Consider the following 20,536-nt stretch of genomic DNA (forward strand, 5'->3'; position numbering starts at 1 on the left):
GGTTCCTGTCCACCCACTGGAGCTGAGTCCAGTGGGGTCCCTGCTGGCAGAGTGCATGGGGAGGCCGTAGCCAAGGTGGGGAGCAGAGGCCCATCTGACCCAACGCCCTTCCAACCTTGCCCTCGCCTGCAATCTCGGTTTTTCCTCCTGTGTAGGGAGTGTTGGCCTTTCAAAGACCCCTGCCTAAGTAGATGAGGCTCCCAGGAGCCCCGACATCATGTTCCCCTATCTCAGGCTTTCTCAGAGCTGGGCCATGTGTCCCCTCCCTGTCTGCTTCCTCCAACTGGCAGCTCCTGCTGAGAGGTCCAGGGTGCTCCACCTTGGCCTTGAGGCCTTCAGGTCATAAGGTCATCTTCCAGCGGAGTACCCACCTGCCCAAGGAAGCACACTGACGCAGGCCCACCAGGAGAAGGCCCAGGACCCAGCTGGGTGCATGAACCGGGACAGGCCTTGGGAACAGTTTACCAGAAGGGGAAATCCGGCTGCCTGGAGAACTGGGAGCCTCAGAGACGGCTGGGCAGCGATGGCCCACTAGAATCTGTGCCCCTAGGCCTCCCTCTGTAGAGCTCCAAGGCTTGGTGGGTACCGGGTGAGGATGGCATCCAGGAGGGCCCACCTCTGCCCCCTTCTGGTGTCCAGGGCTGCTGCAGCCTCTACCCTCAGCCCAACGGTTTTCTCCTTCCTAAGGACTGGTTTGGGGGCGGCCTTCCTGCCAAGACTCTTGGAAATGCTGAACTGTCATCCCCCAGGAGGGGGCACCAGGGGCCCAGGAGGAAGATAACCCTTCCCCATGATGACCTTGCTGTCACCCACCCACAGAGATATGCCCCCTCCCCATGATGACCTTGCTGTCACCCACCCACAGGGACATATGCCCACCTCTCGGGATGACGCCAAGGCACTAGTGAGCACAGTGTGGACAGATGCTGGGAAGAGGCACCTCCCAGAGCTCTGAGCTGCCCTCCCAGGCTTCCCGGGGTGAGAGGCAGAGACCCCAGGAGACAGTCAGAGCCTAGGAAACTGCACCAGGGGCTCTTTCTCAGGACCGGGCAACCGCGGTGACTCAACAATGCTATCCACGGCCAGACAGTGCCTTCTGAAATGCTGCTGTCCCGGGACCCTCACAGCCCAAGCCCACATGGGATGAAAATGCCTAACTCCTATCTGGGATGGTCAGGTAGGCGGGGGAAGCAAGGACTCAGGGTGAGAGTACCGGAGTATGTGGTCAGGAGTAGGAGCAATAGGGATAGCACAGCCAAAAGAATTCTCATCCTATCCCAGGATCCACTGCTGTCCTGGCCTCTGGCCCCCTGGGGTGCCTGCAACACAGTTGACCGTCTCACTGACAGAGATCCCAGTGAGAGAGATCCCTGGGCTTCCCCTGACTTCCTTCTCCCGGGCTGGCTCCTCCTCACCTCCTTGCCTGCTCCACTCCAGCGGGCATGGGAGCTCAGCCCGTGCACCACTGGTCCCCAGGTTGTGTGACGTCCCCCCACCGTGTCCATCCCAGGATGACACTCACTCGCACGTGCACATCTCTTGGCTTCTCCAAAGCCAAGTCCCAGTTCCCCACCCAGGCCATCTACAGCTGAGCAAAGTGCACCAGCCTCTGTTCCAAGCCAGAACACCTGGGCATTGTCCACCTGATTGTTGTCTCACACCCACAGCCAACTGCTGGGAAACCCAAACCCTGCTGGCACTAATCTACAGCCCCGCATAGACACCCTCCCCGCACTGGGCTGTGGCAGTCATCTGTTGGTGCCCTTACCACCTGGATCCATTCACCCCATTGCAGCCACCTGAGCTCTGCTGTACTCACATCTGCAGGGGTCCACCTCACCCAGGGTCAACACCAAAGTGCCCGCAGGCCAGCCCTGGCCTCCTCCTTGCTCCTGGAGCCCTCAGAGCCCTGCGCCTCAGTCTCCCCATCTGCAGCATGGGTGTCCCCTCCCACCCCCAGCCTGCTACCCAGAGCCCAGGGCCAGGCATACAGACCCATCTAGGTGGCCCAGCTCCTCCACCCTGAGGTGACTTAGGGAGGTCATGCCCCAGGCCTCAGTCCCTCACCTGCCTGTTGAGGCCTGGGCTTGCTGGGTAGCAGCAGGCCTCACCCCCGGCCAGCCTGTGTCTTAGCCTCATCCTCCCATCTTCCTCACCTCCTGAGGATAGGGCAGCTGCAGTGCAGGAGAGGGTGCTAGTGGGCGGGGGCCCTGAGGCAGCCCACGCCCCAGTGCCTGCTGCTTCTCAGCTCAGAAAAGGGACTTTCATCCCAAGGGCTCAGTCTCTGATTCGCCCCAGGAGGACCCTAGGGGCCCCTCACAGATGGAAATGGAGTCCCTTAGGCAGCACCTCCTGTGAGTCCTCTCCTCTCCACCAATGACAAGCAAGACCTTCAGGGTAGGGTTGTGGCAGCCACACCTCCAGAGACCCCTTGGCTGCTCCTGGACCACACAGCTGGTCAGGGAACTTTAACCTCTGGCCCCCTCCAAGCAGCCTGGCATGACTCCCGCAGGCACTCACCTGTCACTCGCACACAGAAAGGCACAGTACACACAACCTGGGTGAGCTGCTGCCAGCAGCTATTGGCCTCAGCGTTCTCTCCAAGGCATTGAGCACCAGCAGCCACCGCTGCTGAACATCAGGATGCAGTTCAGGACACCAGCCCTGCCCCAACCTTGACCCAGACAGGGGGTGTCATGGGACCACTGCTGGGTGAGTGGCAGCTCAGCTTCAAGGTGTCCCCATTGGTTAAGAGTAAATATTCCTACTGGCCAGAATCAGACACTAGGATCTCTGCCAGTGAGATGGTCAACTGTGATGCAGGGACCCCAAAACCTGGCACTGCAGGACTCAACACCCCCACAGGGAGGCCCCATGGCACCCCCACTTTACAGGCACACCAGCAGAGGCCACTGGAGCCCTGAGTGAGGAAGGAGCCAGCCCAGAGCCTGGGTCTCAGCAGACAGTGCTCAAAACCAGGCATGGGCTGGAAACTCCCTAAAGAGCCAAGGGTCAATATTTTCAACTTTGTTAATGCACCCGTCCCAAGGACGGGGCCCTGCAGTTGCAGCATGGCCACAGCCTTCCACAGATAACATATAAATGAACAGGCAAGGCTACACTCCCAGAAAACTTTACTATGGACATGGAAACTTCTCATTGGAAAGTGTCATAAAGTGTTATTCTTCTTTTGATTTTTTTCCCATCACACACATCAGAGAACAAAACTGCTGTGCCAGCATAGGGTGAAAATGTTCCCCTCCTGCTGTGGGTCCCACAGCACCTGCTCCTACCAGCACCCCCACCCCACAAGGTGCTGACCCAACCAGGGTGCCACATGCCAAGAACAGCCCAAAGGCTGTGGCACCCTGGAAGGGCTGTTCAGCACCTGGGCATGTTTCCCAGTCACAGTCTCCCTGACTTTGCTGCTCACTGGCCCTGTGCCTCAGTTTTTCCTACCGTGGCATGAGGTGATTTCACCCCAAAGGCTAGAAGGTCTGAAATAGAGGGCGGAGATATTTCCTGTCCTGGGTCTCCTGCCCAGAGATCACTGTTCATCAGGCCGTGGCTAGGCCAGTCTGCTGGGGGAACTGTGTTCCCCGTCCCCTGCCTTAGGAGTCTAGTGGCCAGATCCAGGTCACTAGAGTTAAGAGCCCCCAGTGTACTGGGGGAAGCCTCGGGGGGAAGGGGGTGGGGATGGAGGTGGAATGATGCTCCATCAAAAGGGCCCTGGGTGGGTCCCAGAGGACAAGCATCAAATTGAGGCCCTTTTCTGAAGCTGGCTGCCCAAGGAATTTGGGTTTTGGAGTATGATGAGAACATGGGGTCAGGGAAGAAAGCATTTTGGTTTTGGAAATGCACAAAGTTCTCTGAGGCTCTCTGAGGTCCAGATGTTTCGCTAAGTATGTGCTTTTAAAGGGCCTAGGAGGAGTGGGGGCGCCCAGAAGGGACAATTCAGCCAGGGGCCAAGGTCTGGCCTGCCTGCCTCCCCACCTGCAGGCATTCCGGAGTTTCATAACAAAGTCAGAAAAGTAAAGATGTGCAGCCAAGGAGGGCTAATGAGAGTTTATTAGGATTGTCCAGTTTAATCGTCAAAACACCCCTGACATACGGGTCCTTCCTGGCAGGTGAGGAAACTGAGGTTCGAGTAGGGCATCCAGAGCTGGGGTGGGCAGTTGGCAGCCTGCAGCCCCTGAGGTCCTGGCAGATCTTCCCTGGCCCCCAGCCAGGCACGCTGCACTCCAGCTCACTCACCTGCCAATCACCTGTCCAGGACTCAGGCCGGCGGGGCCTCCCGTCTTCCCGCCAGCCCCCTTGCTCATCGCTGGGGCCTCCCTGCGAGGCTGTCAGCGGCCGAGGTGGGGCCCTTGCCGGGGTGAGGAGCCGATTGTCCCCCGGATCAGGCCCCCTGCAGCAGCCCGCCTGGAACCCGAGCATGGCCGGGCGGGGAAGGGGTGGCGGCACGGGAATTGCTCCGCCCAGCTAAGGCGGGGGCCGTGGCTCCTGTGCAAGATGGGCCTGTGCGCCCTCCAGCCCCTGGGCCCAGGGCCCTCCTGGAAAATCCTTCACATCCTGCGGGACCTGGACCGCCAGCGGCCTCCCAAGCCTGGGCCGTGTGCCCCCTCGCCTCCGCCTGGCATTCGACTTCTTAGAACCCCGGGCACGAGGGCAGCGTGGGGGCAGTGGCGGCCGTCAGTCCACGCCGGCCGCTGAGAAGACGCGCCCACCCCACCCTCCAAACGCCGTCCTCCTGCTTCAGCCGAAGCCGTCCCTGAGCTGGGCCCGGGGACGCGGCTGCGGAGGCCACTTCCGTCACTGCCCGCTGCGGCCCCGCGCTCCGGGAGCCACACACCCCGCTGCGCCAGCTCCGACCGCAGTCTTCGGGAGCAGAAGCAGCGCCGCGCGGGCCCTGACCCCACGCCCTCCCCCCGGCGCCTCCGCCCGCAGGACCCCGGCCCTCCCCGGGCTCGCTGGGTCCTTCCTCCCCGGCCGCTGCCCGCACCACGCGCGGGGCCTACGGGCTCCAAGGCGGCGCCAGCCCAGACGGCCCCGGCCGAGCAGCGGTGGGTGCGGCCCCCACCACGGACCACGGGCCCCGGCGCCGGCGGGGAGGGCGCGCTCCTAGGCTGCGGGAGCGGACGGACCCCTCCGGCTCCGGCCACCTGGCGGCGCCGCCTCCTCCCGCCGAAGGCCCTCCCGGGGCAGCCGCCGCAAACTTTCCGGAGCGGGAGCGACTGTGAGCCCGAGTCTTCCCGGCGCCCCGGGCCCGTCGCGCGCCCGCGCGTCCCCGAAACCCGGCCCTGCGCCCGCCCGGGGACCCACTAGTGCGGCCGAGCGACCTGGCGTGACCGCGGGACCCACGGGGCGCCCCTGCCCCGCAGTTCTCTCCACCCCCGCGCGCTGGGGCTGCGGCGCCGTGTCCGGCGCGAGGCTGGGGGACGAGGGTGTGTCGTCGGGGGAAAAGGTCGGTCCTAAGCGGCCCCTTGGCCCGGCGCGGGGGCTCACGCCTGTCGTCCCAACCATTTGGGAGACTGAAGCGGGAGGAGCGCTTCAGTCCAGGAGCGTTCGGGACCTGTTGGGGAAACCAGCCCCACGCCACCCGGCGGGTACCCCGAGTCCAGCGGAGACAAAGGATTTAGAAAGAGACAGAACAGCAGTTAACCGGGCGGGTCCAGGGGACAGGAGCGTTGGAGGCTTGCTCGCGGCCCGGAGCTCTCGGCCTGCACCCAATTTATTGGTTTACAAGCTCTTTGTTCTTAGGGCAAATGGGAGGGGTAAGAAGGGATGAGGAAGAGGATTAATCAATGAAGGAGGACTCGTGAGTCATTCAATAAGATGTATAGCAGTGGCGGTTTCTGTGAATTTCCTCTAGCAAAGGCGTGTGTCTAAACTACTTAAGATCTTTAACTTATCCGGACTGAAATGGGTGGGAGTGGGTTTCAGGAGGAGCCACTGCTTCAAGGGAGTGTTATCTCCGCCAGCACCTGCGGCATGCAGAAAGCCGTGAAGGCAAAAAGGAGACTTTACTCCTCAGAGGCCGCCCATGGCTCGCCATGGATGTCTCACGCAGGGGAGACCAACTCATCTGGCATTCCAGAAACTCTCTTTCCCACATGTCTCCCTTTTTTTTGTCTCTATTTTTTTTTTTTTTTTTTTTTTGAGACGGAGTCTCGCTCTGTCGCCCAGGCTGGAGTGCAGTGGTGGGATCTTGGCTCACTGCAAGCTCCGCCTCCCGGGTTCACGCCATTCTCCTGCCTCAGCCTCCCGAGTAGCTGGGACTACAGGCGCCCGCCACCGCGCCCGGCTAATTTTTTATATTTTTAGTAGAGACGGGGTTTCACCGTGTTATCCAGGATGGTCTCGATCTCCTGACCTCGTGATCCGGCCACCTCGGCCTCCCAAAGTGCTGGGATTACAGGTGTGAGCCACCGCGCCCGGCTCTATTAATTTTTTTTAAATTAATAACTGCCATTGCTATTTCGTTCACTGTGTCTGGCTTCTCTCCCAAGGCGCCGTCTGCATCTGTAGACTAAAAACAAACAGCATAAACAGACACAAACCAAAATAAAATTTGCAATTGTTGATCCACCTATGGTTTTAATCCACTTTAAAGGATTAGTGTTAGAAAGGCCATCAGCGGCTCCAGTAAGAATATCGGCTCCAGGCAACAGGCTGAGATGAGCCTGAGATGCCTCAAAAAGTTGTTTTTTCAGTTTAGCAATATCTAATGTTAAATTATCTTCTTTTCCTTGTAGGTGACGTCTAATCTTCTCCCAATGGTGTTCAGTGGCATAAGAGCTAGGAGTAATACAAAAGTCAGAAGTATTCCAATCACATTGCATTTGAATTCTATGCCCCAATCATAATCCAATCTCCCATCCAAATTACTGTTTGATGGAGATCATTAATTTGATTTGCCAATTTTTGATCTATTTGGCTTTGGGAATTCCAAAGCTTAGAAGAATTTTTCTGCCAACTATCCACAAAGTCCACAGTTTGAATAGAAGAGTGCAAAGCAGCACCAGCAGCAGCAGCAGTAGCTGTGACAGCTCTAAGGCCCAGGATCACAGCTATTAAAGTAAATAGGAATCTCTTTGGTCTATTAAGTATTCCTTTTAGTACTTCAGTAATAATATGTATGGAGGGACAGGCCTCCCAAGGTCTATTGAGGGAAACAGGTATCCAAACTCCTTCTTGGGCCCTAACCAGTAAAATGCTATTATCTTTATTAAAGGTAGAATTAATGCAGGTAAAAAGACGACAGTTGAGGCATGATATGGTTTGAGAGTCAGGTAGGATATTAATTTTTCCCACTGCCAACATAAAAGGAGGTTTAACACAACTCTGCAATGGGACCGTCCGATTAGAGGTCATGGCTACAACAAATGAAGTGTTTTACTATGGGTCTCTGTTTTACATCCTGCTTTCCAAATCCGAATTGGGGTTTGAGCCATCATTAATTTCCACAATTCTGGATGTTCTAGGCTTATAATTGGATCAATCATTTTTGGGCTTGGAGGAGCCATACCGTTCTCCTCCCACTTAATAGGGTAATTTGTTTCAATTCTTCTACGTAATTTTGGTGCATTATCTGGGTAGTCGTTTGCAAAAGTAGTCTCTCTACAATCTTCGCTCTGTCCAGTACAATTTGTTGCAAAGTGTCCCCTGCGGGCCCAATCAATGATGATTCCATAGGAATTATTTTGTAGTACAGCAGCACTGTTTGCAATACAATCTTCCCAGGTTAGCACCTGTAGCTTTTCAGACCATTTAATGACAGGAGGTTCTTATTAGGTTTAAATTAACTAATCTAGTGATGTGTCATAACATAGCCATGCTCAAGGTATTTAATAGTGTCCAAAGATTGACATGTTCTTCCACTGATTACATGAATAAGGGCTTTTGATCCATTATGTGCAGGAACATAAACCATCCAACTTTGTGTATCATAATTTAAAAATCCTGCTGCTGGCCCCAGGCAGTTGGCGGGACAGCGATAACCAATAGAAACTTTCATTAACATTCTTTCCTCCTCTGGATGAGTAGGACCTCGGTTATCTGTTGGTCCAGGCATCCAGACACTGTCATTAACATAAACCTCCACTGGGGCGTCTAACTATGTAACAGGCCTCATCAGTGGTGGGAATGGAATGTAGGCCGAATAAGTGTAATTTTGATCTTCCTCTGCTACGGGAAGACTCACCACCAAGGAGATTTCCACCATCATAGCTACCATTAGGTTACTGGTGGTCAGCGGCTTGTTCTGAGACCTCAGGTTCTCTTCTGCAATGTGAGCTAGTCTCTTCATCTGCCCCCAGGTTGGTGGAGTCGCTTGGGGAGTTTTACTGGTTTCCATCTGCTCAACAGAGATGTTCATCTGAGCCGTCTGACGAACTGGGGGTGCAGAGACATTCCGAGGTCTTTTCCTCTTCGTTGGACTCTGGCTCATGGCACAGCTTAAGATGTCTTGTGGGTACCCAGACAGGAGGCTGATTCTCTCCTGGTGAGATACAAGCAAATCCTCGACCTCAACAAGACCCACTGGGGCCTTTTGTTTGGGCCAGTTTTTTGGCCATTGATAAAGAGCTATGATAGACATATCTGCTCCTGTGTTGACCAGACCCTCAAATTGTTTTCCTTGAATAGTGACCATACAAATAGGTCTATTGTCAGAGACTTGATTTACCCAATAGGCAGCTTTGCCTGCTGAATTTGTGCTTCCAGATCCTCCTGTTCTTTTTTCTGAGCTTTCTCCTAACTTAACATACGGCAAAAGCAACAGTTGAGCTATTCTGTCACCTGGATTAGCACTCCAGGGAACAGTGGAGGAGACAACAATTTGAATTTCTCCCCGGCAATCAGAGTCCACTACTCCGGTATGTGCTTGAATTCCCTTTAAGTTGAAGTTGGACCTTCCCAGTATAAGTCCCACCGTGACGTTTGGCAATGGGCCATAAACTCCCGTTGGGACCTTCCTGGACTGCGGCTGGCTTCCCGAAGTGGGGAAGAGGGCTGGTTGAAACCTGCCTCAGTCCATTTGGGAACACTCCATTTGGAGTCAGGGATGTCCCGTCCTGAATGGGGAATGCCCCATTTTGAATTGGGGCCCGGTCCTGAGTTTTGCCTTTTTTGGCTCTTTGTACACTCTCTTTTTGTATGTCCTATCTGTCCACAATTACAGCAAGACTCGGGGAACACTCATGTGTTTTTTGTTACTCTTAGTCCAGCCATTGCCTGAGCAGGAAGGCTGGCCTTATACAAGTGCCCCCCAATACCATCACAGGCTTTAATGTATTCACTTAAAGTTTTTCATCATTTAGATCTGCCTTTCCCGTAATAGGTCTAATTGCTGCCTGACATTCTGTATTAGCATTTTCATAAGCAAGCAGCTGAACAATCACTTTCCTGGCATGAAAATCCGAAATAGCCTTTTGAGCCGCGTCTTGCAAACGGGCGATAAAATCTGGATAAGGCTCCCTTGGACCCTGTTGAACTGAGTTAAAAGAAGGATATGTAGTACCAGGGTCGTGAATTTTTTCCCAGGCTCTTAGGCATATAGTTCTGACCTGATCAACAGCCTCATCACCCATTACCATTCTGTTGATTTAGAGTACCCCATGCGATTCCAAGCAATTGATCAGATGTGATATTAACAGGACGTTGGGCTTGAGCATTTCTGCGTGCCTGATTTGTTGCTTCATCTGTCCACCAGGTTTTAAATTGGAGAAATTCAGAGGGGGACAGAGTGGATTGGGCTAGTGCCTCCCAATCCATAGGTATTAAATGCCTGTTATAAGCCACAGATTGTAACAAGGAATGAACATAAGGAGAATTTGGCCCATATTGTCCAATTGCTTGCTTTAAGTATTTTAATATTTTAAAAGGAAATGGCTGCCAGCTTGTTTGAGCATGTTCTCAGGGCTCCTCAGCAAAGCATCCAAATCCCCCATTTCTCATGCCTGGCGAATGGATGACGGGATTGTCCCTGTGCCATAATTTGTATTTGGACTGGCTCGCAGCATTCCTCTACCACAATTAACAGGTGGGCAAGCCTGGATCATTCCCTGATCGTAATTGGCTGTTGGGCGAGCCTGAAGCTTCCCTTCGCCATAGTTATTGGCGGGGCCTGCAACAATGGGAGCGGCAAGCCCGTCTCAGGCTCCAGTTCCAAAAATTCGTAAGGCTGAGCCGGAGGTGGCCATTCCAGACCTTCCCCTAAAGGCGAAGTAGGTGGCACTGTTTATTTTATAAGTTTTTGGAGATTAGCATGTATATCTTCCCGTTTCTCGCCCTTTTTTAAACTAGACTGTGATGGTTGACTTTGCTGATAATTAGACTCCTGGTTATTAAACTTTTCTATGTCATCCTGAAACTCCTCCTCTTCCTCCTCAGTGTGGAAGGGCTCCAGTGCTGTTTTAATTGCGGACCGCACAGACCAAGCAAGAAGGGAATATCGTGACCCTCTTGTTGTGCTCGTTTTAAGTCTGATCCGACCTTGTCCCAGTCTTTTACATTCATGGTTCCATATTCCGGGAACCAAAGAGAATACTTTTTTACCAGATAGAACAAAGGTGGGAGATTTTGGGTACTCACAATTACCCCTCCGCGGCGCAGTAACTGCCGCATAAGGCTTACTTAGCAAACTTACTCTCAGCCTCACCCTGGAATTTTCCGAGCGCCCTGCTTCCCGTAGAGCTTGAAGTGAAAACGTACTCGGGCGTCCTTGGTCAGTCATCCTCCACTTTCCACGCTCTGGTGTTCCTTCACTGGATTATTTGTAGAGATAACGGGGAGCCCCGCGTTGGGCACCAGAAACCAGCCTGGGCAACCGAGGGAGACCCCCATTTCTACCAAAAAAAAAAATTAGCCAGGCGTGGTGTCGCGTGCCTGTAATCCCAGCTACTCCATGAGAGATCAGACAAAACCTGGGACCAGAGACTGATTTTCTTCTAAAATGCTTTCTCCAAAATATTTTTAAAAGAAAAGGGGGAAATTGGAAAGGAAAATGTTTTGGGCCCCCCAGATCACTAAGCTAAAGGGGAAAGTCAATGTAGAAACTGCTTAGGGCAAACCTGCCTTCCATTCTATTCAGAGTCATCCCCTGCTCACTGAGATGAATGCATATCTTATTGCCTCCTTTGGAAAGGCTAATCAGAAACTCAAAAGAATGCAACCGTTTGTCTCTCACCTACCTGTGACCTGGAAGCCCCCTCCTGGCTTCGAGTTGACCCGCTTTTGCTTCAGGTTGTCCCGGATCAAACCAGTGTTCATCTTACATATGTTCATTGATGTCTCCCGTCTCCCTAAAATGTATAAAGCTGTCAGATACAGTCAGTTTCTCTTCCAAGGTTTGGCATGTTAACGTTCTTGTTTTTTGTTTTCGAACTCAACTTTCTTGTTCTCCATGCCTCCTTGCCTTTAGTTACTGTAAACAAACTTCCCGTCAGTTCTAATCAATAACTCACATTTGTTCCCTTGGTTACCTGCCCTGCACCCATTTCTCCCTTGGAAACCGCACGTCCCACCATTGTAACTCACATCCCGCTTCCCCCTTCCTTATTTGGGAAAATATTCACAAATAGCCAACCGGGTCAGTTTAGATCGTGCGGTCTGACCCGGCCAGAGCCCATGCCAGAGGTAGGGACTGCGTTAGGAATAAAAACCCCTGCTTTCCTTTGTTCAGTGTGCTCTTGCGATCGCGACTGATGCGAGCAGCACGTTTCTGCAGAAGTAAATTGCGTTTCTGAGAAAACTTCCGCTTGAGTGCTGGTTTCACTTTGCCGCACGAGCATTTCTCTCCAACAAAACCAAGCTGTGCTCTGACCACCTTGGGCACATGTCATCAGGACATCCTGAGGCTGCGTCATGCACATGCATCCCCAACGTTGGCAAAATAAACTTTCTAAATACTCATCCCCAAATGCTCAGGGAGACTGATTTGAATAATCATAAAACTCTGAGCCTGCACTCCAGCCTGGGCGACAGAGCAAGATTCTGTTTCAAAAAAATAAAATAAAAAAACTCCGGTCTCCCGCACAGCCGACACTGCGTGAATTACTCTTTCTCTATTGCTATTCCCCTGTCTTGAGAAATCGGCTGTCTAGGTAGCCGGCAAGGTGAACCCCCTGGGCAGTTACAGAACTGTCATTATATTTTTCCAATTTTATATATATATATATATATAATGCACAAATAGCTATGACCTTGTATACAGGTTAAATGTGAATGTCCTTCTTGCATGGTCAGATCCCAGCGCAGGAAGGACGCACCACCTACAAACCGCTAGGCCAAAAGCGGTCGTTCTGGCCTCATCCAGCCTCACGTGAGATCGCAATCTCCTGTCACTCAGGGCCTGAGGGGGCGGGGCATGAAGCCCCATCCAATCAGGGGCGCTGGAGTGGGGACCGTTCAATCAGGCGCGCCGCCGGAAAGGAGAGGGCGGCTTCCGGAATCTGGCTGGCGGGTGCTTTGTCTCTCCTTCGCCAGAGCCGGATCTTCCTGTTAGTGTCAGCTGCTACTTCTTGGCTATGGGAGGCCCAGGTGGCTCTGCAGCAGCCTCTGCCACCCTGTGACCTGCGAGTATTGGGACATCCCTAGCTGACGCCAGGACACCCGAGAGGCCGAGGAATGGTGAGTGGACTGCGCCTGGCTTCCGGAAGTGGAGAAGAGGGCTGGTTGAAACCTGCTGTGGCGCGACTCGGGCCTCCACGCCATCGGCTCCGGAACCTGCGGACCGAGTCGCCGCGGCGTAGCCGAGGCTCCGTCCCCTTCTGTTCAGGGCCAGGCCTGGCCGGGCGGGGCGGGCAGCGGAACCCCTCCATCCTGTCTGTACCTGCGGGCGCCACTTCCGCCGGCCGGAGCCCTGTCGGGAACCCGGCGCCTCCCCCACCCAGGTAGAGGGTGATGCGGGAGAGCCCCGACTCGCTGTCTAGGTGTGCGGGGTTCCAGCATGGGAGGAGCTGTGGTTCATGGGGCTTCCAGTCCCACCTTTCTCCCCCTAAAATTAAGCTGAGGCTTTGTTAAAACGTTAAACGGTGTGTTGGAGCAAACGGCGATTCATAAACCAGGCACCGCAGTCATGGTTTGTGGTTTGGGGTCCACAGGAGGGGCGTAAATGAGAGGCTTTGATAAAGTTAATGAGGAAGCAAACCATATTCTTTTTTTTTTTTTGAGACGGAATCTCGCCCTGTCGCCAGGCTGGAGTGCAATGGTGCAGTCTCACTCACTTCAACCTCTGGCTCCCGGGTTCAAGCGATTCTCCTGCCTCAGCCTCCCGAGCAACTGGGATTACAGGCGCCCGCCACCAAGCCCAGCTAATTTTTGTATTTTTAGTAGAGACAGGGTTTCGCCATGTTGGCTAGGTTGGTCTCGAACTCCTGACCTTAGTGATCCGCCCGCCTCGGCCTCCTAAAGCGCTGGGATTACAGGTGTGAGCCACTGCGCTCGGCCAAAATATTTTTCTGTTTCCAAACATTTTACATGAGAGGACAGCGGAGAATAAACCATCTGACACTCTACTGTAAAAAAATCTTTGTGCCTCTCTTCATCTTTCCTAAGTGTGCATATTACCAAAATGTCTTTAGGTTGGGGTCCCCCTGTGAAAACTTTACAGGGTGTTGTGTCCTCAGCCCTTGGTCTGCTTGCTCATCTCTCTGCTAATACTGTGCTGTCCTGAATATTTTTGTTTGAAAATCTTAAAAGTATGTTAGGCAAGCCATCACTCTTTTTTTGGATGACTAAAAATCATTAGACATTTGTCATTTTTACTAGGTATGAAAAAGTAGTTTTTCTTGCCTAAAAAAGCCTGATTTGGGAATTTATATGATTTCACAGGAATAGCATCTGGAAGTGGTGACATTAATGTCATTTTAAAAAACGTGCCATATATTCCATTCTGCCTTGACATTGTGCAATAGAAATTTTAAAAATTGTTGTATTAGTATTGTTAAATACCAATTATTGGTTTTATTTACTACTCAATTAAATTTAATAAGCCTATTCTCTCTTGGTGTAATCACATAGAATGGGCTCAACTCCCCAATTAACAAGTGACAGCACATGTAAAATATTGTCTGTCAGGGAAACTCATTAAACACTTAGTGTTCAGACTGTGTTTTGGTGTCTGGTTCCCTAAGCACCACTGCAGTGACACAAAATAATAGACCTTTAGCAGAAAAAGTTTTGGCAAATATATTGCATAAGCCATTTAGATGCAGTGAGTCATTCTTATTACTTAGGTTGGTGGAATCCCTTTCAAAATGTAAGTTACTAATACAAACAAAGATTGAACTTTGTGAGCAGACATTTTTAAGAATAAGTGATCTCAGGACTGATATTATTAACTCACTTATGCACATCAGGTAGGACTTTATTATGGCAGATACTAGAAATGTACAAATTGAAATTAAGAGGTAACCTAGCAGCACATCTTACTCCCTGGATTCTCTAATAAGATGGGTATTTCTACTTTGCTGTTGCCTTTTTGAATAGTTCAATTCTAGCATTAGTACTGCTGTGTGGGAGGGAGTATGTGTGAACAGAGTAAGAGTTGTGACAATCAAGTCATAGAATAAATGCTTGGAAATTATAGAATCATGTAAACAGCTTATGAATTGAGTATAGATTCCCAGTGCTGTCAGTCTCACCCATCCTTCTATCCACATGTGTGGAATGTTCTAGGACTCGGTGGCTTTTGAGGATGTGGCTGTGAACTTTACCCAGGAGGAATGGGCTTTGCTAGATTCTTCTCAGAAGAATCTCTACAGAGAAGTGATGCAGGAAACCTGCAGGAACCTGGCTTCTGTAGGTAAGAATGACAACACATTTCACTTAATTACAGAAGTATTTCCCTATCATCAGTGCTATTTGTGATTTGGAATGTGGCAAGGGAATGATTTGGTGAATAAATCAGGCATGGGCACTGTGTACAATGAAAATTCAATCTAGTAATGTTTCTATAGTTTGTAATAATTCATGATAATTTTATGGGTCTGCATTTTAGGAAGCAAATGGAAAGACCAGAATATTGACGATCACTTCGAAAAACCTGGGAAAGATATAAGGTAATTTGCACTGAGCAGAGGAAATAAAGTCCTCTGAAGGAATCTTAGCATGTCATAAACTTAAAAACAAGCAATCAAAACAAATAAGAGTCACTTGAAATTTATTTATTTTTAGAAAAATTTCACCCAAAGTGTAACATACTTCGATGTAGCAGTCAGTGTTTGCAAAACAGTTTACTTGAAAATAGTACCACAAAACTGTGTATATGAATAGTACTATTTTGGTCATAGCCGTGCAGGTGGTAGCTGTGTTTTCAGTAGTAACCCATTTACTTTCAAATAATTCAGTCATGGCAAAAAAGTATTTTCCCTGATATTGGTAGCAGTGTAAGTCCAAGACCTATTAATAAGTAGAAAGTTATTAATAAACCAACCAATAATAATGTGCTTGTCATTTTTTTACAGAAATCATATGGTACAGAGACTGTGTGAAAGCAAAGAAGGTGGTCAGTATGGAGAAGTTGTCAGCCAAATTCCAAATCTTGATCTGAACGAGAACATTTCTACTGGACTAAAACAATGTGAATGCAGTATTTGTGGAAAAGTCTTTGTACGTCATTCCCTCCTTAATAGGCACATCCTAGCTCACTCAGGATACAAACCATATGGAGAGAAGCAATATAAATGTGAACAGTGTGGGAAATTCTTCGTTTCTGTTCCAGGTGTTAGAAGACACATGATAATGCACAGTGGAAATCCAGCTTATAAATGTACGATATGTGGGAAAGCTTTTTATTTTCTCAATTCAGTTGAAAGACATCAGAGAACTCACACAGGAGAAAAACCCTATAAATGTAAACAGTGTGGTAAAGCGTTCACTGTTCCCGGTTCTTGTCTAATACATGAACGAACTCACACTGGAGAGAAACCCTACGAATGTAAGGAATGTGGGAAAACATTCAGATTTTCTTGTTCTTTTAAGACGCATGAAAGGACTCACACTGGAGAAAGACCCTATAAATGTACCAAATGTGATAAAGCCTTCAGCTGTTCCACTTCCCTTCGTTACCATGGAAGCATTCATACTGGAGAGAGACCCTATGAGTGTAAACAATGTGGCAAAGCCTTTAGTCGTTTGAGTTCCCTTTGTAACCATAGAAGTACTCATACCGGAGAGAAACCCTATGAATGTAAACAGTGTGATCAAGCCTTCAGTCGCCTCAGTTCCCTTCACCTCCACGAAAGAATTCATACTGGAGAAAAACCCTATGAATGTAAGAAATGCGGTAAAGCCTACACTCGTTCCAGTCACCTTACTCGCCATGAAAGAAGTCATGATATAGAGGCTGGGTCTAGTGACTCAGCCTATAATCCCAGCACTTTGGGAGGCCAAGGTGTGTGGATTGCTTGAGCCCAGGAGTTCATAACCAGCCTGGATTAAAACAATGTGAAACAACCTGGGCAACATGGTGAAACCCTGTCTTTACAAAAAATAAAATAATGCCGGGCACGGTGGCTCACGCCTGTAATCCCAGCACTTTGGGAGGCCGAGGCGGACGGATCACGAGGTCAGGAGATTGAGACCATCCTGGCCAACACGGTGAAACCCCGTCTCTACTAAAAATACAAAAAATTATCTGGGCATGCCGGCAGGCGCCTGTGGTCCCAGCTACTCGGGAGGCTGAGGCAGGAGAATGGCATGAACCCGGGAGGCGGAACTTGCAGTGAGCCGAGATCGCACCACTGCACTTCAGCCTGGGTGATAGAGTGAGACTCCATCTCAAAAAATAAGATAAAATTTAAAAAAATAATTAGCTGGGCATGGTGGCACATTTCAGTTGTCTTAGTTGTTTTTCAAGGACGTAAAAAGCTGTGCGCAGCAGTCAGGGAAGCCCTGTGCATGCGGATCATCAGGTCGGGAGATTGAGACCATCCTGGCCAATGTGGTGAAACCTCGTCTCTACCAAAAACACAAAAATTAGCTGGGTGTGGCAGCATATGCTTGTAATCCCAGCTACTCAGGAGGCTGAGGCAGGAGAATCGTTTGAACCAGGGAGTTGGAGGTTGCAGTTAGCTGAGATGGTGCCACTGCACTCCAGCCTGGTGACAGAGTGAGACTCTATCTCAAAAAAGCCCTATGCGGCTGGGCGTGGTGGCTCACGCCTGTAATCCCAGCACTTTGGGAGGCCGAGGTGGGTGGATCACAAGGTCGAGAGATCGAGACCATCCTGGCCAACATGGTGAAACCCTGTCTCTACTAAAAATACAAAAATTAGCTGGGCATGGTGGCGGGTGTCTGTAGTCCCAGCTACTCAGGAGGCTGAGGCAGGAGAATCACTTGAACCCAGGAGGCAGAGGTTGCAGTGAGCTGAAATTGTGCTACTGCACTCCAGCCTGGCAACAGAGTGAGACTCCGTCTCAAAAAAAAAGGCCTTACGCATGTAAGAAATGTGATGAAGCATTTACTCTTTCCCATTCCCTCATAAACATGAAAGAGCTCATACTTCAGAAAACCTTAAGAATGTAGGAAATGTGGTCAAGCTTTCAGATTTTCCTATTTCGAAGATTTGGGAGGACTCAGAGTGGAGAAGAGCCTTTTGAATTTAAATTTGTGTTAAGGCCTTCAGTTGTTTTAGTTCCATTTGAAGACATCAACTCATTCCTGAGGAAAAACCCTATGAATGTCCAGAATGTGGGAATGTTTCATTTCTCTCATATCCACTCAGGGACATATGAAAATGCACACTGCAGCTGGACCTTGTAAATACAAGAATGTACACGGGATTAAAACTAATATTTAGAAACTGCAAGAATATTTTCAGTTTTAACATTTATTTGAAAAGTCATGTGAAAACTCCCACTGGAAAGAAGTTCTATAAATGAAGTTTTTCTAATTTGGAAAGCCTGATGCAAATTATCGTGCGGTGCTTGAAAAAAATGTACGTGTATGAAATGTTACACAAATTACAAGTATATTGTTTTTATCAGTGGCTCATTCTTAAAGAGTCTTGAGTATGCATTTCACCTTATTTTGCAGGAAAACCTTGAGGTGAGAGTTCCGTAAATGCTTTTTAAGCAGTACTTGAATTTCATAGTAATGATATTTTCTTCAGTTTGTTGGTAGAATTTTTGTCTATTCATTTGATAATGTGCTGGATTCATGGTTGAATTTTGATGTTTTTCTAATATGTAGGTAAGTTTAATTTTTTTATTTTATTATTTTTTTTTTGAGACGGAGTCTCACTCTGTTGCCCAGGCTGGAGTGCCGTGGTGCGGTCTTGGCTCACTGCAACCTCCGCCTCCTGGGTTTAAGCAATTCTCCTGCCTCAGCCTCCCGAGTAGCTGGGATTACAGGTGCCCACCACTACATCCAGCTAATTTTTTGTATTTTTAGTAGAGAGAGGGTTTCACCATGTTGGCTAGGCTAGTCTTGAACTCCTGACCTCATGATTTGCCCCCCTCAGCCTCCCAAAGTGCTGGGATTACAGGCATGAGCCACTGTGCCCAGTGGGGTAAGTTTAATTTGTATGTATTGTTCCGTGATTAATGGACCAGTGAATAATGATTGCTAATTGTTGCAATTTTCTTACTAGCCTCATTTGGCAAATTTTGGTTATCCCTTGTCCATTATACACATTCCACCTTTTTTTATTAAAGGAAAAACTACTCTTGGTGTAAAGATGTTTATTTTTTGCTAATAATGAGTTGGTATTAATTCCTAAGTACATAAAGTTTATCATAGAGTATCATCTCGTGAGTTCTTTGCATTTGTTGCCCTTTATTCTTTATTATTTCTGTCTGTTATTTGGATAGTTCACTTTGAATGAAGAAGAGAGAACTGTGATAGGACAATATGTTGTAACCAATCTGAGGGAGGAAGCATTCAGTCTCACAGTCACATATGATAGCATTAAAATGATGTATAACATAACCACATTTACTTAAGAGGGTATTCCGGTATCAAACAGCAAATTCCAAGATGCAAAAACTGCAATTGCTTTTGTACTCACCTTATAGTAATTTGTGTGATTTCTTTTTTCTTTTTGTTAGGCTTGCTTGATAGTTATCAATTTTGTTGATCTTTATGAAGAAACAGCTATTGTTCTATTGAGTTCTGTTGATTTTCTATTTTCAGTGCCATTGACTTGTCATCTTGTTGTTTTTATTTCTTTTGACTGAATTTGTTCTTTTTCTTTAGTGACCTAAAGTAGAAGATTACATCATTGGGTGTATAATTTTGTTTGTAATGTATGCATTCAACGTTGTAAATTTCTAAGCAAGACTTTCACTGCATTCCAGAAGTTTTGATATAATGTATTTTTATTTTCAGACTGGACACATGGTTCATGCTTATAATCCCACCACTTTGGGAGTCCTAGGCAGAAGGATTGCTTGGTGCTTGGAGCCAAGTGTTACAGCCTAGCCCGGGCAAAATAGAGAGACACTGTCTCTACAAAAAATTTTAAAAATTAGCCAGACATAGTGGTACGCACTTATACTCCTAGCTACTCATGAGGCTGAGGCAGGAGGATTGCTTGAGCCTAGGAATTTAAGGCTACAGTGAGATATGATCATGCCACTGCACTTCAGCCTGGGTGATAGAACGAAACCCTGTCTTTTAGATGTGTATGTGTGCGTGTGTGCTTTGTGTGTGTGTGTATGTGTATATTTTTTCATTTTTGATATATTTAAAGCACCATAAAAGTGGAAAGGAACAATTGTTCTGTGAATTGACAGTGTGAGTTTTAATTCACAGTTGTGATAGCAAAAGATTAGAAATAATTCAAGTACCTATTTAGAAAATATTGGATAAATGGCCTCATCATACACACTTAAAAATGAGGGGCAGCATTTATTGATATGAAAAGATTTGCAGGATTTGTCAATTGAAAATAACGTATATTGCAATGTTTACACCATTTTACCTTCCTACAGCTGTTATGGTCATCTGCAGAGGCAGGTGGCCCTCAGCCACAAGTCCATAATTGAGGTCTTTGGGGAGAGCAGGGCAGGACTCTCAAACAGGCGAAAAGTGGCCTGAGAGCGTAAGAAAAGGAGAATGGCTTAGGTTTTTGTTATGGTTTGGGGCCAGGGTGAGAGTTTGTATATGCATGTACTTGTGTAGTAGTTTGCTTTTTCTGCTTTTTCTGCTGGCACCAAAAGAGGAGGCACCCAGGCTTGCTTATCACCTTGAGTAGAAGTGGGGCATAGTGGCCAGACGCGGTGGCTCACGCCTGTAATTCCAACACTTTGGGAGGCCGAGGCGGGCAGATCACAAGTTCAGGAGTTCGAGACCAGCCTGGCCAACATAGTGAAACCCCGTCTCTACTAAAAATACAAAAATTAGCCAGGTGTGGTGGCAGGAGCCTGTAGTCCCAGCTACTCGGGAGGCTGAGGCAGGAGAATTGCTTGAACCTGGGAGGCAGAGGTTGCAGTGAGCCCAGACCACACCATTGCACTCCAGCCTGGGTGACATAGTGAGTCTCTGTCTAAAAAAAAAATGCAAATATTAGCTGGGCATGGTGGCTTGTGCC

The 20,536-nt window shown here is 49.1% G+C and overlaps 2 protein-coding genes across 3 annotated transcripts; both read left to right on the plus strand.

The window, feature by feature from the left end:
• The first annotated feature begins 4,308 nt into the window (after nucleotides 1-4,308).
• LINC02897 (long intergenic non-protein coding RNA 2897) lies at nucleotides 4,309-11,878 on the plus strand. Its single transcript, XM_054549871.2, is given in 6 exon segments — nucleotides 4,309-4,539; nucleotides 4,541-4,811; nucleotides 4,814-4,926; nucleotides 4,929-5,078; nucleotides 5,080-5,176; nucleotides 5,179-11,878. Coding segments are annotated over 6 exon segments (720 nt in total). The 5' UTR covers nucleotides 4,309-4,512; the 3' UTR covers nucleotides 5,241-11,878.
• Nucleotides 11,879-12,251: 373 nt separating this feature from the next.
• ZNF669 (zinc finger protein 669) lies at nucleotides 12,252-19,284 on the plus strand. Of its 2 annotated transcripts, XM_024249510.3 has the most exons (4): nucleotides 12,252-12,630; nucleotides 14,680-14,806; nucleotides 15,002-15,062; nucleotides 15,468-19,284. In XM_024249510.3, the coding sequence occupies exons 1-4, from the start codon at nucleotides 12,628-12,630 to the stop codon at nucleotides 16,411-16,413; spliced, it is 1,137 nt and encodes a 378-aa protein (XP_024105278.2). In that variant the 5' UTR covers nucleotides 12,252-12,627; the 3' UTR covers nucleotides 16,414-19,284. The 2 variants fall into 2 exon arrangements, with proteins under 2 accessions (XP_024105278.2, XP_054405823.1); XM_054549848.2 differs by lacking the exon at nucleotides 15,002-15,062 and having other exon boundaries at nucleotides 12,432-12,630.
• Nucleotides 19,285-20,536: the final 1,252 nt, after the last annotated feature.

The sequence above is a fragment of the Pongo abelii genome, chromosome 1, assembly GCF_028885655.2.
Source record: "Pongo abelii isolate AG06213 chromosome 1, NHGRI_mPonAbe1-v2.0_pri, whole genome shotgun sequence".
Lineage (NCBI taxonomy): Eukaryota > Metazoa > Chordata > Mammalia > Primates > Hominidae > Pongo > Pongo abelii.

What these genes read in the sequence shown, in the direction of transcription:
- ZNF669 (XM_024249510.3), top strand. An exon ending in CAGGAACCTGGCTTCTGTAG is followed by an intron (nt 14,807 to 15,001) that starts GTAAGAATGACA and finishes TCTGCATTTTAG; the next exon opens with GAAGCAAATGGAAAGACCAG. An exon ending in AAACCTGGGAAAGATATAAG is followed by an intron (nt 15,063 to 15,467) that starts GTAATTTGCACT and finishes ATTTTTTTACAG; the next exon opens with AAATCATATGGTACAGAGAC.